This window comes from Apteryx mantelli, chromosome 19 (assembly GCF_036417845.1).
Source record: "Apteryx mantelli isolate bAptMan1 chromosome 19, bAptMan1.hap1, whole genome shotgun sequence".
NCBI classification, from domain to species: Eukaryota; Metazoa; Chordata; class Aves; order Apterygiformes; family Apterygidae; genus Apteryx; species Apteryx mantelli.
Genome location: NC_089996.1, coordinates 14,726,321 through 14,752,580, shown reverse-complemented (window position 1 = coordinate 14,752,580; position 26,260 = coordinate 14,726,321). Strand labels below are relative to the sequence as shown.

Genomic DNA, 26,260 nt, shown 5'->3' with positions numbered 1-26,260 from the left:
ATGAAGAGACTTCAGAGAAATATGAGCATATTCCAGCAAACAAAAATTCTCTTGTGGAAGAATGTGCTTATCAAATGGAGGATGAAAATGCAGAGCTTTCAGGTAAGTTAAAAAACTGAAAACAAAACAGTGAAAAGCTAAACACTGAAGAGCATCCATTCCCTGCCTTTCTCTAAACCCCAATTTCTTTCTGCAAAGTTAAAAAACCCAGCTGGTAATGAAGACTTTGTGAGACTTTGCTTTTATAAGAAATTGTATTTATGTCATTTATGTAATGTATGAAAGCACCGATGGGCTCTTTGGGCAGGGTAATTCACTGAAGTGATGTACGCGGTGCAAAGACATTCTTAGTTAATCCACCTCTAAGAAGCTGGGGTGACCCAGTGCTTCTTGTTTATGTCTTAATTCCACAGAGAGTGTGTTCTCTTATATTGTTATGTTATTAAATTCCCTTCTCCATTTTTTCCCCTTGCCTAGGAGTGGATCCTGTCTCTGTTCTTTCTGCCTCTGATAGTCATAGTAGGTTTGTTCACAATGAAGAGCCGCCATCCAGAAGTGCCTTACACTTATCTTGGGCAACTTGATGATCCTGTCTATGATGCTACTGGGGTTACTGTTGCCTATACGCCCGTAACAGTGACCACAAGGCAGATAATGAATAAGGTGGCCTTGGACTCCATAATGATAGGTAGGTTTTCTCTTTTAAATATTTAGATTTGTCATTATTTAACCTATTGTACCTGTGTTGTGTTTTCATGGGTTTAAGTATCTTCAGTCAATAGAGAAAATTCATACCAAATCTCCCATTTTCCCAAATATTTCTTCTAGTATTTAGTAGTATTTAAATGACTAGTGAGCTCAGCTTATGCTTCTGTGAAAAGCAGCTCTGCCTTACAAGATATTCACTATATAGAATAATACTATTAAGACACATTGGTTCATTATTTTGAGGAATCCTTCTTCTCAACTGGTTAAGTGTGAATTATCTAAAGGTACTGCAAATGTACCTCATCGGGTGAGAAGAACTGTAAAGGGGGAGTTGCAAAGCTGACAAAAGCAGAATATATACCCAGTGCCCATGCTCACTTTTTCAGACCTGCTGAAACTTATTGCAATGTATTTCTTATAAACCACAGGTATAAAATTAGAGGCAGTGGAAAATGAGAGAGCCCTGGAGGAAGCATGGATTTCAAATAACAAAATTATAGGGGTTGTATTTAAAGACAACTTCTCCTATCACCTCAGGTTTCCTACTGGGAATGTGATTATTCCAAATGAGAACTTTGGATTCATAGGTAATTCAAAACATATATTTATGAGCATATGATTGCCTGGCATGGACAGGCATAGCTTTGTTGGAGTAATTCATATATATCAACCTTTCATCCTTGCAGATACCTGTTATAATTTCTCAGAACAATACTGTCACAGCCCGAGGTATTGGTACAAAGGTTTCCTGTCCCTGCAGTCCAGTATCAACGCTGCTATTATAGAGGTAAATCAAATTTATGAACTGAAGTGTGTTTCCTTTTACTTTCCACTTGGTCTAGAAAAGACAAATTGCTCTATGACAATAGCAAGGGATAGGCGTGTCAGAAAATTCTGCGGAAGAACAAATATCTGAAATCATTCGGATGCCTGAGAGACTTTTGGAATATTATTGGCAGTGGCAGCAGGAACTTGGATGGAATCAGAAGTTCCTCCACCTCGAGGTTCCCTGCAAAAAATAACATGCTTTCAATTTTGCTTTGAAGATTTGTGTTTACTGTTGTTTCTCTTCAAAATTACAATTGCTCTTAAAGGCTGTGAACCGAATGCAATACTACTATTTGATGTAGAGAATATCCCAGATTCCAAAGAAAAGGCAGTTCCTGCTGGAAACTGGGTCCTTATCCAGCTGGGGTGGTATGAATGCCTGCTGGATGATTTTCTTTTAGAGTAGGCCTGTCTGTCATTTCTTGCCCTTTCTTTCCAAATTCTACCTCAAAAATGTGTCTGGGTAGGGGTCATTCTGTCTAGCTATGCAGCCATCTAGACTGTTTTCATACCCATGGAGAGAAACAGGATCTTGGGCAGTGTGAGTCATTTGTGCTTTTGGATATTTACCTCGGGATGAGATGAAGGATTTATTTCTCTCAACAGACTACAAGGGAGTCTGACTGAGGAGCAGACAGCTGAGCGAGTCAGGCGAGCACTTCCCACAGGGCTTATTGCTGTACTTGTTTATGCTTTATATAGACCTGCGTTAAAAATAATTCCGGGGCTGATGAATCAGAAGGTTCATTATAAAACTGCACCTCACTATATGAAAGATTTCTACCTTGAATTCCTTTAGGGGGTGGTAAATCATTCCGTCTGGGAAGAAATGAAATCAATTGCTGGTGTTCGTATGAGATCCCGGAGCGTCATCTCCTCAATTACGTTGGAGTACAGTTATTTCATGATTACTATAGTGATGTGTTTCTCTTCATTCATGCATTTTTTATCAATGAATATTGTAAGAGAAAAGAAGAAGCTCAAAGTGCTGATGAAGATGATGGGATTACAAGATATAGCATTTTGGTGAGTTCCTCAATAGTAAAACTAAGTAATATAACTAAAGTACCTATTTACCAAAAATCAATGTACCTTTGGGTACTTGCACAATGAGTTCACAAGTTCAATGAGTTTGTAAGTTCACTCCAGTGCTAAGGACAAACCATAAGGGTTGAGCTGGGGAGTGGGGGGTATTCTTCCTCTTTGGGCATTTTCACCTAAAGTCAGTCATGCTGTCTACTCTATGTAGAATGTGAATGAGTTCATCCTGGGAAATACTTAATATTATAATTTTAAATGGTTCTCCCATGCAGATGAAGCTCGAACAACAATTTTTAATTAAAATTGTAATACCATCTTTCCATCTTCAGGCTCTCCTGGAGTTTGCTGTATGCTGTCTATGTGTTGGTCATGTCCTGCCTGCTGACAGCCGTCACTGTGCAGGATGCTTTCTACCTTAGCAGCTTTCCTGCAATCGTACTGCTGTTTTTCCTGTATGGCCTAGCATGTGTAAGTTGGGGTTTTAAAGCCAAATTTTCTCACCATGTAATTTATTAATATTTTGATTAGCCTAAACATTACTCCAGAGCCACTTGCACGGTCACTCAGAATTGTATTTTTTCCTGGTTGTGCCAATAAAAATAGATGAGTGGATTCTCTGACTCAGTTGTATTGCATAATTGGCAGTGATTTGAATTACAGCCTGAAGATCTGGCAGGCAGTAGACTGGCTACAAACAAAACCTCAGATCTACCCACTGAGAACTATTCTGGTGTATTTTTATTACATGGACTCAGCTCACCAGAGATCTGTTTGCCTGGCAAGTAGAAATGCTACTAGTTAAGGATATTTATGTTCCTTCAGTTGTTGAAATGGCCCTGTATGTACGTGCTGATATGCCTTAGAGGCACTTCAGAAGGAGAACAGCCCCTTCAGCACAGTGATTCTGGTGCACACCCTTGGCACACACCTGCCATGTCCCATGTCTCAGGTTGGGGATGGTAGCGTTGGAAATGCATCTTACCAATGAAAAATTCCCATTTCTTACAGATCCACTTTGTTTTCCTGCTCTGCTCCCTCTTAAGGAGTTCTAAGATTGTCAGCTCCATCGGGTTCCTCTTCACCTTTGTCTTTGGATGTTTAAGCCTCGCAGTGCTGGTAGAAAATATTTCCGAACCTGTGAAGTGGTTTCTCAGTCTCTTTTGTCCTTTTGCATTTAATGCTGGAATCGCAAAGGTATGGTGCGTTATCTCCCTAATCGAGCTTTCTCAATAGCTGGGTCCTCTTGGGGTGAAGGCAGAGTGCATTTTATCACAGGTAATGGCAATAAAAGACCCTACTGTGCTTCAGTGGTGGAGAAAGACATAGGAAGTCATAGCCCTCATTTCAAAAGATCTTCAGCGGGTAGTTTTCATTTATTTCCACGTGCTGCTTAGAAATCTCAGTGTGAGCTGACCTGCAGTTGGGCAGCAAAGAGGGGCTCCAACCTCTCAGCCACATTCCCTAATTTAAGTAGTTGATGAACAGAAAGGAAGTCATGGTCCATGTCACACACAACGTGAACGAGAGAGAGCTCATGGCCACGGCTCAAGAGCACCATTATCTGCTGGGGTTGATCCCTGGGCCAGACCGGAGTTGACTCGGAGATGCCAGCTCTTTGCTGCTCGGTCATTGCCTTTCTCTGCCCCTGCTGCAGCGATTCTCCTCCTGGCAACAGCAACTCTGTGCAGACACGGTTCGTGTTTTCTGCCATGGCTCTCCCTCTTCCATCCCCTCTTGGGGTAATTCTGCTCTGTTTCTCAATCTTCCACCAGTCGCATCTCGACAGCTCCAAATGCCGCGTTCTGGCTCCAGTCAGAGCCAGTTATTTAATCTTTTGATTTCCTGTCAGAGAGGAGAATTGTGCACCACCAGAAGATGCACTGAGTTTACTACAAATTTGCCATAGGTTTAAATCAGTCATTGTGTAAAATTATAACGTCTTTGTATTAGATGCCACACACCATCGCAATTCTGTAAGTGTGCCAATATTGTATTTCTTATATCCAATATCATATTTCTATAAAATTCTGATCTGGATTATTCTGGAAAATTCTGAATGGAAACATAGGATCTCTAACTGGAGTAAATCTGTTTATTTTTCTCACTAGAAATAAAAAAAAAAAAGGGGGGGGGGCAGTGCTGCACTTCTGAAAGATTTCTGGGTTAACAAGTCCATTGCATCTATAGTTTGATGATAAGCTCATGGTTTTCCAGCCTGAAAACTCTTCTACTTTGTCCTTTATTTCAGGTTTTCCATTTAGAAAAATATGGAATAGGTTTCTATTTTTCTAACCTTATGGAGGAGTCATACTTTTTATTTTCAACTTACATTATGCTGATCTTTGACTCTGTCTTGTATCTGCTGTTAGCTATCTACTTTGATAAAGTTCTGCCTGGTAAGTATGATGTATACTTACAACTATAGTTTTTTCTTGTATACTTTTGATTTATGTTGATTGTGTGTAATAGCTCTTCAGGGAAATGAGAGGATGCTCCACTGTTTGTGTCAGCTAGTATAGGCTTTGGTTTCTAAAAAAACATATTATATTGCTGAGTGACTTTCCTACTCCTGGCCTAGACTGGTAATTCCTATATCAAAGGCGGTGAAGTATTTAGTGGTTTTTTATTATTCTTATGTTGCTGTAGAATTATTTGTGAGAAAACAGTGTTGTAATGTACTGGACAGTATCTTAGTTCATTGAATGAAAGACAGTTCATTAGAAATAGTCCTGAACCTGCCCTTCTTGGCCCAGATCCCAAGCACACTAATGAAAATTCCCCAAACTCTCTTTTTAGCAATACGAAGTAACAATTTTGAGGCAGCCAAGTATTTTTCAGACCCTCCTGAGTGTTTGATCCAGAACAGTGCTTTGACTGTGTTTTTGATTGATCGCAGGTCATTTTCTTCGCTTTCCTATTAGGCAAATACGGCATCCCCGATCCCCCTTGTTTCTGCCTGAAGTCCTCGTACTGGGTGAAGAGCAGGAGAGGCTCCACCAGAGAGAGGCCCCAGGCTGAAGCGAGCCCCGAGGAGCTACTCGGTGATGATGTAGAGCCGGTGCCCCCCGAATTCACGGGGAAGGAGGCCATCAGGTTGAGAGAGGAGCTGCTATTCACGCTGTTTTAGTTCGGTAGCTCAGGTCCAGTGCTCCCACTAACACCACCCCTGCTTCTGCCACCAGTTCTGTTTTGCTTTATCTGGGCAGTTTTCACATTAATGACACTTCTGCAAAGCATTTCATGGAGAAAAGTTAGAGTTAAAATGCAGATGAGATAAATAGGTAACTCAGGCCAGTCACGAGTGGTGAAATTCAGATAAACCCTTCACTTGGGTTTTTTTTGCTGTGGACTTTGTTAAAGGTTCATTAGTGACAACAGGGAGAAGCCGGAGGGCAGCGAAAGGGCGGTCTGTTGCAATGGGCTCAACCTTGTCCGTGAAAGGCTTGATGCTCCGTTATTGCATGCCACATATTGATATTCCCCTTTGTGTACACATTTGTGTTTGTGCAAAATCCTACTGAATCTCAATGTCTATTTAAAATGACAGGAATGACACAAAAAGACATAAGACACTGGGAATTAGGATGCATAAGAATGTGTGAAGGGCTACCAGGGAAATGTAGTAATGGAAATCCTGAGATAATATTCTTCTTACCTTCCTTTTAGACTCAACAATATTAAAAAAGTTTATAAACAGAAAGACAAGAGTACAGAAGCCTTAAGAGGTATGAAAGCTGTGATATTGATTCCTGTTAAAGATGAAGAAAAATAGTTGTGCAAACATTTCAGTCAAAGTAAAACAGCAATAATTGTATAGCTTGAAATTTTATTTAAAATATTAGTTGATGCAATTGATATTTTGTTTTTCAGTTGTTGTACTTCTGTCTTCTCTGCTAAATCCAGAGCAACTTCTTATGAATTTAGCTCTAGATTTGCAAAACTCTATCCCTCAGTTTGCTTAATGCACTTCTGACAGATCATTTCTACTTAGTTTTTATATTTCTTGACTTGTCTTGCTGGTGCCTGTGACAATGAGCAGAAGCAAGTAAAAGCTCATTTTTTCCCAAACTTAATGTTTTTATTCTAGGTTTATTTTTAAATATTTATGAGGGCCAGATCACTGCCTTACTTGGTCACAGTGGGGCTGGAAAGACGACGCTGTTAAATGTGCTCAGTGGACTTACCTTGCCTTCTGAAGGTAGGATGTCAAGAGGTGAAATGGTGGAGGGGTGGCTTGATTTAAAAGCTGTGTGGATAAAGAAAAGTTCTTTCCACCTCATTGTGTTTTTTCCTGTAAACAGGTTCTGCAACCATATACGACTTCAAGCTATCTGAAATGGGAGACAGGGAAGAAATTAGAGAGATGGTTGGCATCTGCCCACAATTCAACGTCCAGTTTGAAGTTTTAACAGTGAAAGAAAATTTATGGACTTTTGCTGAAATCAAGGGCATCAAGTCCAAAGAGGTAGAGCGTGAGGTGAGTGCGCATGTTCTCCTGAAAAGCATCATTGCACAGTGCTCTGATGAAAATGTTAGACTGTAGGCAAATCCCACGTTTCAGCAAAGGTTTGTTTTGCATTGGGAAATATGAAAGGTCTAGCTGACAGTTTCTTCCAAAAACAAAAGCAAGTATCCAGCTTTAACCAGAATGCAAGCTGGGGTGGGCAAGTTTGGTGGCTCGGTGCAACCAAGGTGATGGCTCTGCTCATCCCAAGGAGATGAGGGGGATGTACTAGGCCCTGCTGCAGCCGTTCTTGCCAACAGTGGGGTCAGTGTGTGTAGGAGCTCACCCTCAGTGAGCGCACACAGAAATTTCACCTTCAGGTGCAATCAGATCTCCTTCATGGCTAAAAAAGGACCAAAAGAATACTGGTGCTTGAAATGGACTTTCTTGTGCTTTTCTAGGTGCAAAACATTTTGGAATTGCTGGATATCAGCAACATTCAAGACACTCAAGCTGAGAAACTGAGTGGTGGACAAAAACGAAAGTTATCCGTTGGAATAGCCATGCTTGGAAATCCCCAGGTAAAGCAGCAGATGCAGCTGTGTAATATTTGGAAGGCTGGGTCCAACCTAACTGAAATGTTATGCACATACTTAACTACAAGCTCACCCGTGATTTCAGTATCTTTTAAAGTTCTTATGATTATACTTCAAAGATGGTAAATTCATAAACCTGATTTTGCTGGCCTAGTTTTAATACAGATACTTCCCTGGTCACTGTACAGGTCCCAGAATTGTTGCCTTTGCATAAAAGATGGCCTTTCTTGACTCCAGGACCTGAGGTTTTCAGGAGAATACCAAAAACCACAAGACATGCAATAACTCCTGGCCAGGAAGAATGTCTGATTTCAAATGGCAATTTCTTCCTTTTGTAGGTTTTGTTACTGGATGAGCCGACGGCTGGGTTGGATCCCCTTTCCAGGTATCAGGTGTGGAGCCTCCTCAAGGAGCACAGAAGCAGGCGAGTGATTCTGTTCAGCACCCAGTTCATGGATGAGGCTGATATCCTCGCAGGTAAGCACGGGCTCATTCAGGAGCTTCTCTTCAGAGTAAGCCTTGAGCACGAAGTCCTTCCCCAGGCCAAACTACCTGGGAATGAAATCCTGGTCCTGTTAAATGCATGACAATGTTTCTGCTGGCACTGATAGCACTAGGCAGTTGCTATCTTTGCCTTTAACAGAAACTCCAGGTCAATAAGGACAGCAAGACTTAGCCTTGCTAGGGGAATAAAAAACTCTCCTTAGCAATGCAGGGCATTTGTTCTGCTTCCCTGGCAATACCCGTTATACCCAAGTTCATTGTAAATCTGTTCTCCTCTAATCATGTTGTGTGAATTAACCTCTCTAGGATATTTGCTATTTTCCTGTGTGTATCCCTGGTAAGATTCTCAGTTCACATGACTGAGCTCCGGCAGACGTGCTCGAGCTGGAATTGAGTTTGAGGATAGCATGCCAGGGAGATGAATGTTTCTGTGTTTACTGCACCATCCATTCCATGGGTGGCAGAAGCCAAAAAGGCCATGGTAGTGGGCTGGGGGAAAGGGAACCGGCCCCAGAAAAGTGCAGAACATATTGATCTTCTCAAATGAGGCTCAGTTGCAAAAGTGTTTTGAATCCCTGCTCTACAGTATAAACTTCTTGGCTTTTTGTTTCTTTAGATCGCAAGGCTTTTATCTCACATGGGAGGCTAAAGTGTGTTGGCTCTTCTCTGTTCTTGAAGAAAAAATGGGGGATTGGCTATCATTTAAGGTAACTACAGAAGTCCTAGCAACCAGTAGCATTATTTTACTCTAGAGTAAGGGATGAAGGAAGTATGCTGAGCTTTTGATTTAATACATCCTAGCAAATACAGTGTTTTTGTTCAAAAGTAACCATCTACTTTTTAAAATTGAACAGGATCCATGTCAGTGAGTCTTGTGACTTAGAGAATGTGACAGCTCTGGTTAAATGGCACATCCCAAACACCATATTCTCAGGACACAGTCAATATGAGCTGAGATATAAACTGCCTTTGGAAAATGTGAATAAATTCCCAGGTAATGTATACTAAAATAATTGAGCATTGCCATGAAAAAAGGTAATTAGAAATGTAGAAAGAGAGAAATGGGAAAGGAGAAGTTCTATGAAAGTCAAGTAAGGACTTTTTATAGTTGTTCCATTTTATTCCCCCCCGGCCCCTCCCACAATTTTAACTTCCAAACATTTAAGATCAAAATATACAACGCTTGTCTTCTGTTTGTAATGGTGAACCTTGATGAGGAAACTCAGTAGCCTCAGAGCTTAGTGTATGGTTGTTATTTGAAGATTGATTTTATTTCTTTCAGCTCAGCAAAGAGCCAGAATGTGTATGCAGCCTTTCCCATGCAGCCTGTATTGCTCTGTGCTTGCTGCTGCACGTGGGAAGACCTTCACTCTCCGTAACTCATGATGCACGGCTGCATTCACGCTGAAAGTCCCTTAGCCCCATTGCATCAGAGGACACATAGTCTGAAACTCTGTTGCTAAATGGAAAAAATCTTCAAAGAATTATGAATATGGCAGTTTCCTCCTAACCCTTTGCATTCTGTCAGTTCATTGCTTTATCGTTTTCCCTATGACCAGGAGATGGTTCAGTCAGATCAACTTCAGATGCACCAGAGTCTGCTCCAGAGATCTGTGCTTGTGTTTGAATACCTTGAAGGCACTTGCATTATTTCTGTCATGCAGATCTGTTCAGCGGTCTCGACAGTTGCTCTGACCAGGGAGTTATCAATTATGGAGTTAACATGACAAGCCTCGAGGATGTCTTCCTGAAACTGGAGGAAGAAACCACAGTTCATCAAGAAGGTACGATCACGGCTCCGAAATAAACACTTCTCAGATAAAGAGAAAGGCTGCTTTACAGTAACATTTGCCATGCCACAAATAGTTCGCTGTTTAGGGCACTCTTATTTTTTCACACATTACAATGTAAAAGCTGATCTCAACTGTAACTGTGCACGTTGAAAACTCTCTGCAGATAACCATGTCTTTGGCGAGGAGTGGGCAGAGGCAGGAACAAGGTCCCCGGATGAGCTGGAGCAGGGTGCCCTGCTGCTCTCGGATATCGTAGAGGCGACTGTGAGTGACATGGCTCTCTGGAGGCAGCAGGTCTATGCCATGGCACGAGTTCATCTCTTAAAGCTTAAGGGTTCATTGAAAAACCTCGGGTCAATGTAAGTACCAAAGCGCTTCTCTTTTGCAGATCTGAAGTCTCAGAAAGTGATGTGAACAGCACAGTTGCTGCAGTTTTCACACCCCATTTCAGTGAACATTTGGAGTAACTGAAATCAGGTCATAGCTATGAATGATCTTGGTGATCTGCTTCACTCAGAGAACAAGAAAATTTCTTCCTTTCCAGTGCCAGTAATATAAAATCTCCCTCACACACAAACGCCTCTCCAATCATTGATTTTTCAGCCACGACTTGATTTTTAACAATTTTGAGACCTCGTTTAGTTTGTGCATTTTCTTTCCTATATGGAGTGATATGTGCAAGGGAAACCCCATTTTCTTTCTGAAGAAAAGACCCATTTAGGAACAGTTTTATTTTGGGTGGGGGAGAGGATTTTAAAATAAACTTGGGTATAAAAGGAGAGGAGGAAAAAATATTACTTTCAAACTTCCTCTATAGTGTTTTTTTTTTAACTTCTCTCACCTTGTCAGTGCCTGAACTCATTTGGTCTCATTGGTCTTCAGTTTGGCATGCTATCATTTCCCGGCAGGGCACAAGAAACAGAGGGGAAATGCTGGCTTATGAAAAACTTATGTCTTAGGCAAGTCTGAAGGGGACTCTAAAAATATGACTTGCTTAGATCTTGAGGCCCTCTTCCTGCTGAATTTTGAGTACTCTTGTGAATGAGGAAGGTTTTAGAACTTCTGAAAATAAAATTGCTAAAATATTTTTAACAGCAAAGGTGTTGGATAAGCTAAACGTAGTATATTATTTCCAATACAGAAATGCAGTCTGCAAAATGTCTGTTTTCAAAAGGTTTATTCATCTCTTTCTCATTGTAGTTTGCTGCTCTATGTGGTTTTTCTGCTTCCTGTGGTTTTGCAAATGGCCCTGATTGCTGCATGGCAGAGTGTAAGTGCCTGGGAGCTGTCATCTGCACAGTATTTTCTTCCACTTGGCAAGAAGGCTCACTCAGAGATTACCACCCTGCTCATCCTCAATAAAACAGGTGTGTGGAACAAATAGGCTGATTAGCATTATTTTCTGTTCTTGGGTTTTTTACTGTTGCAAGAAAAATAAGTGAAAGGGCAGATGGTTGTAGGAGGAAGAGAATACAAGAGGTGATGAAAGTTTCAATGAGAGAAGATCACAGAAATTGTCATTCTAAAGGGGTTGTGACTGAAGCCTCCATTTGCTTTAGCAGCTGATGAGATACTGACTTGAAAAGGGATATCCTAGCAAATAGGATTAAAGGGGACCCAAGATGTTCCCCAGTTAATTCCATGCCCCAGATCCAGACCTCTATCTAAACAATTTCTGTTTTTCTGAACTGTGGGATCCTGAAAGCAAGCACCATACTCCAGTAAAGGCCCACTGATGCTGGGTCAAATGAATGGTCCACTTCCAGTGTTTTACGTTTGACATTTCTATGTGTGTGTGTTATTCTATGTTATTTTGCTAGAGTATGATACTGTTACTTCATCAGACCATCAGAAAGGAAATGACATTTTGCAGTAGGTCAAGAAGAGCAGCAAAAAAATGACAATGCAAAATTTCAGTTGCTGAGACCAGAATCCATTCATTACACAGAAAGTGCAATGACCTACCTCATAGGTGCTGTCTGACTTCCATAGTCATTAGATTTTCTCTGTTTTCGTTTGGTTATCATGGATTCAAAAAAAGAAAAAGGCAGTCTCATTCAATATTTAATAGTTCAATATTATGACTCCTCCACTTTTGGCTTGCACGCTAGGATCAGGCATTGAAGACTTTATCCACACTCTAGAGAGTCAAGATCTAACAGTGGAAATTATAAGTGCAGAAAATATCACAGAGGAGTTAAAACACAACGGGGCTATAACAGTGTCTCGAGAAGGTCAGGTAAGGATTTTTCTTCTCCTCCTCCCATTTCTTCCCAATAATTTAATAATTAAGCAAGATGCTACAATCAATTCTGTTGAACCTGTGTGATGGTCCTATTGAATAAGATACGGGTACAAAGATTTGAAAGTGTTTTAACCAGTAGACTACATGCTAGAGGAGGCCTCATCTCTCCAGTCCTCCACCTCAAACCTTACTATTTTTGTAATACAGTTAGACAGACTTTTAGTACCTGGTAATTTGTTTTTTTAGCAGCCGAGGTATAGGCAAAATTCATTCAGCTCTGGATTCCCCTGGCATGTTCGTTTCTACTGCTTCCCTGCAGTAAAAAAAAAAAAAAAAAAAAAAAAAAAAAAGCTTTGGGTTTTCATCTTGTTTTCTTGCTCTTTGAAGAACTACAGGTTTAGTGTATTATGCCACATGGAGGCCATCAACTGTTTTCCAGTGCTCGTGAACATCATTAGCAATGCTCTGCTGAGAACTTTCAATTCCACTGCGCGTATTAGGATTTGGAGTCATCCATTTTTCTCTGTAAGTGTCAGAGTCTGATAGCCAGAATGTGTCAAACAACTGTTCTTAAAATTACTTAAGGTTTCAATAAGAGGAAGCCATGTGAGGTTGTTTATACAAAATGATCTACCTTCATCAGCGGTGGCTATGGAACAAGCACTGTTGATTTCAGGAGTGATCCTAAGGATAAACTTAACAATTGTCCATGCACAACTACACAGCTTCTGCCTGTGCTCTCAAATAGCTGGATGCAAACCAGCTCTGGACCAGAAGCTGCATAATAGCATCTTTGATAGGACGTGACCAATCCATCATGGACAGCTGTGAGTTCAAGTCCATCAATAAAGGCTGTGTAGACTAACCTTTAGTTGTAAAATGAGATAATTCCCCATAACCTTCTATCTTGACAGTTCCTTACTACTTTCATGGGCCTCCTCCTTTCCCGACAGAAATCTCCCAGCACCAGCACCACATCTGATTTTGGGCAGTCCCTGGGACTAGCAGCAGCTTCTCTGGAGGGGAGAGGGAAGTGAGCAAGAACATCTGGGGAATGCTAATTTTTTCCTTGTGGGTCTTGAGGGGTGCCAAGCAGAGAGGGAGGCTGCGAGGTTTCTCCAGGGCTGAGAAGGAGGTCCTTTATTCTCTGTGTCACGTTCATCAAGCTGTGGCCCAATTGATCCGTAGGTGTAGTTTATCACAATCTGGAATGGGAGTGGGACCTACACTACCCATCTCTCCTCACAGGTGGCAAGCCCTTTGTAGGGCTATGTTTAGTCTTTTAAGGGGAAAACCTCTCTCCCCCCAGTATTTGACATCAAATCCCATTTTGTGTTAGTACTGTATTTTAAATCATGAAAATGCAGTAAGATTAACTGTGGTATCTATCTGTTATGATGTGTCTGTTTTCTACAAATGGTTTGTTCTTCTATTTTCAGATAGATGCACAATTCTGGGATTACTTTGTTTCTTTTTACCTCGTTTATATGCTGGTTCTGTTCCCTGGTTTTCCTCCTCACTTTGCAATGGGCTACTTGCAGGATTACAAGGTAATCCTTGAAATGGAGCAGGTCTTGGGTGGGAAGAAGGGATTGCAACTGTATTGTCACTAGGCCATTTGAATGTGGCATGCTGTTTGAGGTATTTTTCTTTAGATGGACATAAGCAGCTTTGCATTCGGCAGAGGCTGAGGTTGGAGAGAAGTGGACTGGTGAGCTGGTCCTGGGGAGGCATTAGTGTTTCAGGGCCAGGCTGCCTGGACAACAAGGCATCTTGTTTGAGGTCAAGGACATGGCGCTGTCACTGTGCTCTATCACAAGTGGAGAAACACAACCAGTAGATGAATAATACTGTGGTGGTGACAGGAAAAAAACAATCCTGGTTTATATTGTTCCCAATACAACAACAACTCCCATGGAGTTGTTCCCAAGGGTGTAACTGGTCAACCAGGGGCCTGCAGTAAGCTGCCCTTTTCTGTGTGCATCCATAGACAGGAGCTCGCTCCCAGCTACGGGTTTCAGGGCTCTTGCCCTCAGCGTACTGGTGTGGCCAGGCACTGGTGGACATCCCTCTGAGCTGGCTCCTTCTCTTCTCAATGTTTGGGCTTCAGTTCGCAATGAGTAACAAGATTTCTGGGAGCGTCGGCAGCCTCTTTTTGCTGGTAAATACAATTCTGGTGGTCACTGATTCACTATGGAGTGAAAGGACTGTAGTCCTTTATACTCAGCAGTAATTGCATTAATTTCTGAATGCTCTGATCTTAATGTATGTATATTTAAACCGAACCACATTGATGTGCATGGGTTTCTGGTTCTTTACACCATTCCATCTTCTCTAATAAAAGCTCTTCCTTTATAGGTTATGGCTACTTTTGGCTATGGAATGTCTATTGTTCTCTTCATCTATTTAATCTCCTTCCTGTTTCGCAAAGGATGGAACTGTGATTTTTGGTCTTTTATCCTGATAGTGGTAAGTATATGGCTAGATAATGTAGTATAGGGTTTACAAAAATATATTTTGAGCTCTTGAGGATGAATTAGAAGTCAAAATACCAAATGTATATCCAGGACATAGATAAAGACATGTATTTTATAGCAGGCAATCCTATAACAAACTGGTCTCGCCTTTTCCTGTTCAGTGTCAGTCCCTCTACTTTCCCCCAGCCCTTTGCTTTCACCCCTCTGGAAAAGAGAAGTCATTTCACAGTTTAGATCATTCATTACAAATGCTGCAATTCTTTCTCTCCTGCCCAGTGTTTTGCTCATGGTGAAGTTTCAAAACCAAACCAATGGGGAATTTCTGTTGTTCTGGTCAATTATTTAACCAGCTTCAACCAGTTTGTAACCAGGGTGTAAGTGCCTATTTAAGGAGTCCACCTTGCATGGGAGGGTGATTAGCTGTGGAAGTAGGAACAAGGCAGCCAGTCCCAGGAAGAGCCATGAAGCGATCCACATAGTTCCCCCTCTTATGATTAACCTGCCATGAACAGGGGAAACCCTTGGACCCATACTGAGCTGGTGCAGGATTGGAAGTCAGTAAGGTTATTTATCGCTCTGTTCAATACCTCACGTCTGCATGACATAAGCTTTGAGATGCGAGTCCTCGGGTTAGAAACAGAAAGCCTAAGCCTGATATCAAAGAAGGTGGAATATTTGGTATAAACCAGGATTGGGAAAGAAGAGGAAGGGATCACGTACCTCATTCTCCTGCCCAAAGCAGGCCTGCATCTGGGGAGGAGTTTCTCCGGCAGATCCGAAGCAGCAGCCTTCACTCAGGCAGAGACTGCTGAGGAGCTCCTGAACCCTCAGTGTTTCTTGCCTTTGTGTTTGTTGCCCATTGTCAGCAACTCAACAGGGAACTAAAAATATTGATGCATGCAATTCTTAGCACCGGTGAAGAGCTGTAATACTTTCTGTCAACTAAGTTGCCTTCTTGTTTCATTTTTAGGTAGGTTTGGTTTCTTTTGTTATCGGCAGAGTCATGGATTACTCATTGGATCCTAGAACTTCACTCTATATCATGTCTCTCTTGTTCCCTCTGCACCCACTGCTGGGCTTCGTGATCAACTGCCAGGAGGTAAGCTATGGTGCTGAGCTACGAGATGCATTTGTACATAAAACAAAAGCATGTATTCTTGAGGACAAAATCTGATGGTAATTGCAAACTGTGTTTAGGAAGGGTCATTAGTTTTCTCTTACTGGTGGGACTTTTCGAGTCACCAGAGTGCATCATTAGATGGCCATTTCAGAACAGAAATAATTTCTCCAGCTGTTCACTGTTGCTAGGGGCTACTTCTCTTGCAGTTGAGCCATGACTATAGATTAGGTAAGCACTCTTAATTCTTTCCATACAAAGTCAAATATCTTGGCTTGAACAATCATAAGAGAAAATTTGAGCTTATATCTCTGACTTTGCATAGAAAGAGTGAGAATTAAGAATACTCACATGATGCTTTACTCCGTCTCAGCTGAGAGGTGGTACTGGAAAGGCAGCTATTAATTTAGCAAAATCCTCCAGCTACACACAAGACCATATCTTTCTGTGCTATAAATGACTTAAGAGTGTAAGTCCAAATAGGAGACTCTCTTCTTCTTTCTTGTTTCCCTCTGTCTCTTCTCCATTGGGACCCTAAAGGAGAGGAGAACAGATGTTTTCCTGTGATAGACCAGTATTCCTAAAAAGGAGAAGCTGATGCTTGTATTTAGCACCGTGATATTTTCTGGAATTTGTTCATCTGTGTTTTGAACATTTTGAGTAAATCAGAAGCTTTTGTATATTTCTGAAGTGTTTGCTGTTTGTACTTAACTGTTCTAACATTAGCCAGCATTATACTAAAGAATCACAGGTCTTCATTGTGTATTTTTTTTATTCTTACAGATTTTTGTAGAAGACCCTGAAATAACTGATGTGACTCCAAAGAATTCCGTACTAATAGCTGTCTTTGCAGTAAGAAAACATTTAAGATTACCTTTATTTAGGAATGTTCATTTCCTAAAAGATGCCAAATGTAAACACGTGTACAATTCCCCCACGCTTAATGTGACAGAAGTTTCACGTTGGATCAGCGGCCGCACTGGGATGGAGCATCTCCTGACAGCTTCAGGATGGGCTCAGACCCAAATTGCAGCTCATCCATTCAGAGAGCACTAACTGCTGCCACGTCGTCACTTGTGAGGAAGGGAGGCAAAAAAACTGAGCTCATTTTACACGGAAGGAGGATCTTGGTGGATCAGGATGACAGATTACCCACCTATACAAAAATAATTTTGTTGTTTTGAAATGGGGAAGGGAAAGCAAAATAAGCCCAGGTCATGCCTTAATGCTGTCCTGTTATTTTCTGAATTGTGTTTCTCTTTTTACCAGTGATATTTTTTGCAATATTAATAAGTGTTAGCAGAGTTCACAGTCTTCAGGATTTACCTTGAGTCTAGATGTTAATGGACTTTATTTTCACATATTGTGTTTTTCCCCGCATACTTTATAACATTGCCACCATCTTTTCAGCTTCAGCCATAGTAGGGCGGAAGGCAAGGCTATTAATGTGGCAACCTCTTTTTTTCAGCCTTATATCCATTCTGTGGGTTTCATTTTTCTACTTCGATATTTGGAGATAAAATATGGAAGAGCAGTTCTGAGAAAGGACCCAATATTTAGGTTTGTATAAATACACATGCACCATAGGCACATGTGAGATATAAATTCCTACTGCACTGCTTTTCCTTGAAGACAACATTTTAATCAAAAATTGTTGCCTTTGTCCCTATTTTTTTTTAATACTGGTGATTTTTTTTATAACCAGAATAGCCCCTTAAATACTACAGTGTTATGATAATACTAAATGGCTTTCGAGCTTGTTAGTATCTCCACTTGGTGTTGCCTGCATTGTGTGGACATACCAACCTGCTGCTTTGTATAATACAGAAAGCCCTACAATAAATAATAGAAAGCACAAGAAACACTAAACCAGAGGGACATTCAGCCCTGGTCTATCCAAAATGCATTGGTGGGAACTAAGGTAAAGAATAAAATGCTAAGATGGACCTGTTGGATTTGCAGGATTTCCCCAAGAAAAGAGACCAGCCACCAGAACCCCGAGGAGCTAGAAGAAGAAGATGAAGATGTTAAAGCTGAAAGAACAGCAGTGAGAAATGCCATAGCATCTCCAAGTCAGGAGGAGGTAAAACTAAGTGTTATTCTTCTCTCTTTATTTTATATTAGTAAGAAGCCTGCTGGCAAAAATATATTAAGTTATTAGTAAGGCAAGTCAGTGCTCTGGCTGTATTAGTCTCACTGGGAAAATCAAACCCCCAAGTGGACTGTGTGGATCCCATCAGACTAGAGAAGAAAGCTTTTAAGAGGATGGTTAAGTGTCCTGCTGCACCTCATATTCTCAGAGAACTAGAAAATGAATCCAAAGATCTTTGGAAGAAGGATTTTTCCTTTTGTAAGGGAAAAATACTACTGAAGTCTTAATGGTATCCACTATATTACGCTATTCTTTCTTCTTTCTCCTCACTTTCAGAAATCAGTTGTTATTGTCAGCAATCTGTGTAAGGAATATAAAATAAAGCAAGCTGGTTCTGTTTTTAAGAAGGAGAAGAAGATGGCAACCAAAAATGTCTCCTTCTGTGTTAAAAAAGGTGAGAACTGGTACTGTTCTACTACGACTATTTTAAAGACCATGATCATATTTATAAAGTTAATTCTCTAGAGAGTCTCAGCTATTGAACGAGGACATAAAGGTCAAATCTACTTGCTTCGTGGTTAAGGCATGTCTGGTCTGTGGCTGATGCATTAGTGAACAGTGGGAATACCTCATATTTGTTACCTTTGACTCTACAGTATCTAAGCTTACATAAACCCCTTCTACACAAGTCACTTCTGCAGTGGCTTTTGAGTGACCTGGATCAGTGCTCAGATTCATATCACTGGATCAGCTATAAAGAGTTGAAAAGTAATTTAGGGACTCTCGGCATGGTCCTTATATTGCTTTTTATTTTTACAAGATCTTTGGTATTAGCATGCTCTTTTTTTATGGTGATTGCACCTGATATATTTATTGAATGGTAAGTCTTACTAAGAAATGGTGCATATTGATTTCAGGAGAAGTATTAGGACTTCTGGGGCCCAATGGAGCTGGTAAAAGCACAGCTATCAAAATGATTATTGGAGAGACGACACTGACTGCTGGGCAGGTAGGAGGCACCTGTAGGCTGGAGGAAAGGGACAGACTCGCAAGAGAAGTGCAAGTGCAAAGCTAAGCAATAGCTATATTATATTGCTAGGCTGAGCAAAAATTTTCAGTCCAAGCAATGTTAGGGATTGAGGTTTTAGCCGAATGCATTATGCTGTTAAAATTATTGATGTAAATTATTGTGAGTTACTTCTGACTTTGACAAGCAGTAATAGAATAGAACAACTAGAAGAAGCATAAGTTCATTCCACACATCATGGTCTTTAGCCCAAAAAGTAGAAATAAATCAGTGATGCATCTGCACATTTCCTGAATGGAGGTGATGGACTTGCAACTCTTCTATATACCTGTTTAAATCTTAAATGATGTTAAACAGCTAGAAATTGAACTAAATTCTAAATCAAAGCCTAACTTCTACAGTCAGTGGAGAGAAATAGGCATCTTTGGAGGCTGATTTACCCTGAGTAGCCTAACTAAATCTTGGAAGGGATCCATCTCCCCTAATTTACCTTGTTCGTATTTATGTAAATGAGGGTTGCAAAATCACTCTCTCGCCCTTTGGGTTTCCTTTCCTAAATCGTGCTGAAGCCCATAGTCTTTCTTTGAACCTTATACTTGTACGTGGGAAAGGCTATATGAGAGCAAAGCGAACAGCCTGGTTGTGCAGGTGCTGATGCTGAGGAGAGACGGAGCAAGCTCCCACCTTCAGGACCACATGCCGGCTTTCCTGGGTTACTGCCCTCAGGAGGACCCGCTCTGGCCGAACCTCACGGTGCAAGAGCACCTGGAGGCCTACGCTGCCGTGAAAGGGGTGAGGAAGGAGGATACAGCTGCCGCTGTCAACCGGTACGGAGGGAAGGTGGTTCCAGTTGTCAGTGAACGTTTTATTCCCCCAGTCCGAGGGCATGGGGAGGGAACTACAACGTCAGATTTCACTGGGGGGCCAGAAACAACCTTTGAAAGAAACTCAAGAAATTATGCTGCCAAAATACCTTAGTGCTAAATGCCTTGATTGAGTGAGTGAGTCAGGAAAATTTCCCATTCATCTATGCACATTTAGTAAGGATAAATTTACCTCTAAAATCCTCTTAAATATTTTACCTGTGAGAAGGATTTCTAAAACCTCTGACTTTATAGTTTGGCACTACAAGAAAGGTGCTTAAGTACTGCCTGCTCAACTAATGCAGGCAAGGTAGAATGACTTTATAATGATATTAATGCTAATGATTATTTTTAGAAAAGAGATTGTCACCTATTCAGTACACTTTGCTTCAAATATTCACTTATGTTATAATAACAAATTTTAAGATTTAATGAAAATAAGCAGAAACGAAGAGGCAGGAGGAAGAAAGTTTCTTTTTCTTACTGTTTTGGGAATTTCAGATGAGGGAGCTGAGTTGGGAATAATAAAAGTGTTCATATTTTTTTCTTTTCTTCCATTTCCCCACAGAATAGTGAATGCTCTGGAGCTTCAGGAGCATTTAAAAAAATCAACCACAAAATTATCTGTTGGGATAACCAGAAAGGTGTGTTTTGTTTTTCCTGTAGTGAGCTCTGCAATGTTCATAGCATGAATGAAAAATCACTTTGGTGGGCAGTGGACATACCTCTGCTCCAAGTTACCTGGGAGATTCTCATGTTCCCTCCCACGTGAGGATGGAGGGCTTTGACGTGTGTCCGTGCTGTGTCGGGTTGGAGACAATCATGTCGCTGTGTCAGGGGTTCTTCCATAGATCGTTTGCCAAATTACCTAATTTCTTTAAATTACAGTTGTTGTGAAAGGTAGAGTTACCTCAGGTTATGGAGATGTGGATGACAAGGTTGAGCTGCATGGTTTGGTGTCAAACTGGCACAGCTCCTGTGTCGGGAAATAAAGGAAACACAATTTGAAGGTGATGTAAGTTAGTGTTTTCTGAGTTCACATTTCCTGTAAATCAGAACCCTGGTTCTCGTAGATAGAGGGAGTTAAATGCTGCCCAGAGGTGCTTGCGCACACAGAGTTCCAGGCAACATGGAAGATTTGGCTCAGAAATCTTTCCCTGTTGTAGGTGTGCTTTGCAGTGTGCATGCTGGGTAACCCCACGGTCCTGCTCCTGGACGAGGTGTCGACCGGCATGGACCCCAACGGGCAGCGTCGCATCTGGTGAGTAGTGCCTCGGGCACCACGCTGCTGGAAGCCAAGAGCAGGTACCCAAAGATAGGTAGAGAGAGGTTCACCCAATCTGTGCTTAGTGCTACTGGCCACTTGCCAACAGTTTTGCTGGAAACTCTGCTTTCCTGATTCTGGAAACTCCGCTTTCCTGATTCTCCCTAGCTTAAAGTCTGTGCAAAGAGAAGGAAAAACCCTCGTGTGAATTCAGCCCAGTAGCCAATTTAGTTTCATAACAGTTATACGTGGGTTTCAGAAGAATCCATGAAAGGGCTTGAGTCAAGATTAAAAACTTCTGTCATGTTTTTCAGAGTTGTCATGCGCACATCAGTCTGAAGTTGTTACATCTTTTTATACTTATTTTAGGAGAAGAAGCATTTAGAGCAGCAAAGGTATAATTAGAAGCATTTGATATACTTAGGAATTGTTGGCTTTTTTTGTCCCTCTGTGTCCTCAGGAAAATAATTCGTGCCGCACTGAAAAACAAGGAGCAAGGAGCAATTTTGACAACGCACTACATGGAGGAGGCGGAGGCGGTGTGCGACCGGGTGGCCATCATGGTGTCCGGGCAGCTACGGTGGGCTGCAGCGCAGGCCGGCATGCATGGCTGCTCACCCTTCGTGGCCAAGCTAGGAAGCACGTCTCTGCCCCTCTCTGGTCCATGGAGCAGCAGGGGTGCTCCTCTGGCCTCCCCAACTTGAGTCCATTACTGTGGACTTCCCTTAGTTGCAATAGTGAGAGAAGCAGTACAGTGTCCTTTGGGAATGACCAGATGGTTGGGTACCAAAGGATTCATTGTACCCCCATGCTGACATCTCTGTCCGTTCACTGTGCTTCCTCCCTCCTCTGCAGGTGCATTGGCTCCATTCAGTACCTGAAGAACAAGTTCGGCAAAGGTTACCTACTGGAAATTAAAGTCAAGGACCCAGAGCACATTGATCTTCTGCATGCTGAGATTTTGAGGATTTTCCCAAGTGCAGCCCGTCAGGAGCGGTAACTATAAAATACAGGATGAACAGTGGCTGCAAAACTGCCTCCTCCCTAAAAATGTGCTGAGTTTAATGACCAAATAGAGGATCTCAGGTTGAGAGAGATGAATGGGTCCAAGTCTCCGTATGGGGATTTGATTAGATAATGTCACTAGGTCCAACCTTGCTGTAATCCATAAAGTAAAATGTCCAGCTCCATAGTGTGACCTAAACTTTTAACCCCAGAAGCTCAATACAGAACAAGAGTCACCTTTACTTCTTTTTCTTCCAGGTTTCCATCTTTGCTAGTCTACAAGGTCCCAATGGAAGATGCATTGCCCCTGTCTCAGTCTTTCTCCAAGCTAGAGGAAGGTAAGAGCAAAACATGATGACTTTTTGAAAAGGTGGAACACGGTGTGGTAAATTTCAACTCTCTTTTTATTTCTCCACAGCCAAAAGAACCTTCAACCTCGAGGAGTACAGCTTCTCTTTGAATATTTTGGCTCAGGCACGTGATTTCAAAGCTAGACATGTTGTAAAGGATGTGCAGGATCGAAAGCTGCAGAGTGGCCAGAGCCAGCGCTGCGGCAGGAGGATGCTCCTCAGAGAAACTGCCTGGGGTGGTGGGGTGATGGCTCTGTTGTGCACACTCATGGTGTGTGTCAGGGGGAGGATTACTCTGAGAGGGGGTTAAGTGGTGAAAAATGTTTTTGTTCTTTTTTTTAATTATTATTCTTCCAATGCAACACGTCACATACTGGAAAGCGGCATGGTGGGGACAAGCCTAGGTTTCGTGCCTGGCTCTACTCACCCAAGATGAATGCACAGTTGCATTGCTGTCCAGAGGGGTGGATGGATAGATAAAATGCCAGTGCCTGGCCTTTCTAATTGCTCCTGAAACAGCAGATTAACGCTGCTTGTACAAGGTTTGTGGCAAAGTTGAGGATTACTTATGTCAATCCACTGATGGGTAACACCTATCTGTAGGCAGTCTGCTGTTGCATCTCTTGGCAGGGTAAACCAGAAAGCACAGGTGTCTCAGCCACTGTGTCTGTTCCCCACCTCCTAAAGCTACTTCACATAGCTCTTGTGGGTGTTGCAGAGCTGTACCTCCTACAAAGCTGTGTTGCAGTGTCTAATGAGCATCAGAGAAATAATTAGAGGTTTATATTGACCATTTCAGGTGTTTCTGGAACTCTCCCGAGAGCAAGAGAAGGATAATTTTGATCTAAGTTTGGATGGAACTTTTGAATGGAAACAACTTCAGCAGGAAGACAGTTAAAGACCTGAGATGCTCATTTATACAATTATTCTGTATTAACCTAAGTGATTTGATACTGCATGTATTTACTACCATTATCAGCATAACGAGAAGAGGAACAGGTTCTCTCTTTCGAGAGAGTATGAGCTGAGGGTTACTCTCCAGTTCAGAAGATGTTTCAAGTGAACTCTGCAGATACCTACACAGAGCCCTACTCCATATTTCCAGTGACTGGTTGATGAAATAATGCCCGTGCTGGTGAGAGCTGTTGTCAAGCAGAGCAGATCTGACAGAGGCTTAGGAAGCAAAGGGACCAGAAAGATGTGCAGAAAGAAGGATCGTAACCTGTTTCTGGGATCAAGGCTTTGTTTTGCTTGGTCGATCTGGGCACATCAGGGAATCTGGCCATGCTGTCAGTCTTCTGGGCTCATCTCCCACCAAGTAACACATGTGGAACTATTTGCCTGAGACATGATTAAATACATCTTATTAAAATTTACACTCTATTTTTATTATTCATTTTATTTTTATATCCTTCCAATAAATGTCTCTGTAGAAACTGTGGTTACACCCACATATGTCATTGTTGTTGTGCTGGGCCTTCAGGAGCAGGAATAGCTAAGTAAGCTTGAATTCTTTCCTGTGGGGAAAGAGATGGCTGAGGTGGGACAGAGGGTGTGTGGCATGACCGGAAACTAGGAAGTTGAGGGTTGTGGTTCTTTGCTCAAACCGCAGCTATCCTTGGGCCAGGATATTGGGCCTGCCACAAGTTTGTCGTTTCCCAGCAAAGCTGGATTTTCAGTGAGTGCTTCTGAATTCATAGGAATGATGTCTAGGTCAGAAAGTCCCTGATTTGCAAAGGATTGGACCACAAAAGAGTGCATGGGGAAGTACCTCATAAATTTGCCCTGTCCTTGTACTCAAAAGGCACTACCTTGTGTCCAGCAAGTGGCATAAACAGGACTGTTTGCCAGGCGGTTGTAGTCACTCGTATTTACCCTCTTTGCGGTCTTGCTCTGAGCACACTCACCTCTGCGCTTCCTCCACGCTGGGTTGCACTGTTGTCACTTGTGCAGTCAGCTCCTCTCCTTGGAAACCAGCCGTTCTCACAAGGCACCACTCGTATTTTCTGTTTTGTAATCAAACTCGGAGCATTTCTTGCCTGGAAGCCTTTCAGCAGTTCATTACAATCTTTGCTGTTAGCTTTCGTAACAGAGGGGAGTCTGAGGAGCTGCCAGATACTAAGCCTTTGAGAGGGTAAGAAAGGAGAAGCAAGTGAAAAAGAAAGCATTAATGTGGGGGGCACTTCTCTTGCACACGCTATGACAGAAAAGTAATCAACGTCCCAAAACCCACCAAAAGGTACGGCAACAGCACAGAAACATTCCATGAAAGCTGGAGGTGCTGATGCATTTACAGAGCTTTTAGGAAGGAAGCATACTGGATCTCTTTCTAATCTTTTTGCAAAGCAAAGCTGCCCTTTGTTCTGTGCATCTCACAGTAGATCCATTACTTTCTTCCTGAGTTAAACTGCACTTTCGAAAATTAACTTCATACCTGTTTAGCTTCATTTTTTTTCTGCAGTGACCAATTAAAATGTCTCAGGTCAAAACTGGTGTTGGTCTACAGGAACCTCAGCACCACTGAGGTCATGGTTGGATTTAATTTGCTCTGAGTGACTCTATTAAGTTGCTCAGATTTCCCCAGGAGGTTGATAAAGTATCGCTAAGGTCAGAAGCCAGTCAAAGTTTGTAGGAGTTGGTACCAATAGTGCTGATATTAGAAGCAAACCAGCAATGCAATTGCTTGAGCCATGGGCCAGTGGGTGTCTGAACTGGTGCAGAGAATGAGGGCACTGAGCCAAATGAGGGGGCAATGCAATTAATCCAGATGTTGGAGTGGGAACAAACCATGTGTTGGTTGCTGTTTGAAACCCAGGCTTGTTGGCCCGTCTCATAACGGATGTGTGTGGCAGGCCTGTCCTAGCTGACATGTCACAGCACAAAAAGGAGCTGTATTGCCACGTCAGTTAGAGGAGAGCTTAAACATTTACAGTGCTGCCAAAAGGGTTAGAAAATCACGTGTGCTGGTTGAAAGAAAGAAAACAAAAGTTTGGAAGGGACTTTGCATCCTGGGGACAAACACCCAGACCGCTGAAGTGCTGCAACGTGTTTGTCCGTAGCCCCGACTGCACTGCCGGGTGCAGGCATTGCCCTGACTGTAAAGGGACTCTTATCTCGGTGAGTCAGTTTGGCACCATGAGGTTTGTCCTACATAACCAGACCGCATTTTAAAAACGCTCTGCAGGCACTGTCCTCCATGTCTAAGTCTGCAGCGGGGGCAACAAGGAGCCGCTGCTCGCTGCGGGCACGGGAGCAGGCCGTTTGCTCACGCGGGCGCTGCAGGAGGCCCTCGGCGCAGCTGCCCTGGGGCGCAGGGAGGCAGCATCCTATAGGAAAACCTATAGTATAGGAAAACCCTATAAGAAATTTCATACTATACAAAGGGCAAAGTGGAAAGACCTGAGATTTGTGATTATTCCTTTTTTGCAAACCATCGCCTGGGGAACTCTATGTGCCACTGAGCACTTCCCCCAGATGATTTTGACTTGGGTCAAAAAGTCTAGTAAAAAGCCATAATTTTTTCTTTATGAGTTTATGAGCAAATAGCACAGCAGAAACTTCTCTATTTTCATGGCTTTCAAACGTCCCACTGTAAAAGCAGAAAGAGTTTATTAACACGCACATGCACAAAGCACCCTATCATTGGTTTCTTACATCAGCAGAAGCTGCTGAATATGACATTAAGTCCAAATATTAAGTCTAATTTTCTTTATATGGTCTGCAGTGGTGACTATGTTGCAATCACTGCTTATGTATGTTTCCTACTCAGCTTCAAAATGTATTTTGGCTGGTGGAGGACACGTTTTTGGAGAGATGATTTCCCTCCTGATTGCACAATGGTTCTGGATCCACTCGCCACTCCTGGGAAAAGTAGTAAGTGAAATCACTGAACATTTTGGTCACCTG

At 42.1% G+C, this 26,260-nt stretch overlaps 1 protein-coding gene across 1 annotated transcript; it reads left to right on the top strand.

Annotated features, from left to right (window-relative positions):
* Positions 1-23,730, top strand: LOC106485986 (ATP-binding cassette sub-family A member 10-like). Its single transcript, XM_067308669.1, has 38 exons — positions 1-102; positions 478-688; positions 1,137-1,295; positions 1,395-1,495; positions 2,336-2,562; positions 2,907-3,045; positions 3,586-3,771; positions 4,826-4,973; positions 5,499-5,670; positions 6,244-6,302; positions 6,665-6,775; positions 6,879-7,054; positions 7,483-7,602; positions 7,956-8,094; positions 8,738-8,828; positions 8,976-9,115; positions 9,786-9,905; positions 10,078-10,273; positions 11,115-11,281; positions 12,026-12,153; positions 12,547-12,684; positions 13,599-13,709; positions 14,150-14,320; positions 14,518-14,632; positions 15,611-15,735; positions 16,537-16,605; positions 17,222-17,313; positions 17,716-17,836; positions 18,182-18,299; positions 18,763-18,854; positions 19,521-19,699; positions 20,304-20,379; positions 20,902-20,996; positions 21,460-21,579; positions 21,855-21,995; positions 22,263-22,342; positions 22,423-22,478; positions 23,154-23,730. The coding sequence occupies exons 1-38, from the start codon at positions 1-3 to the stop codon at positions 23,250-23,252; spliced, it is 4,890 nt and encodes a 1,629-aa protein (XP_067164770.1). The 3' UTR covers positions 23,253-23,730.
* The last annotated feature ends 2,530 nt before the right edge of the window (positions 23,731-26,260 follow it).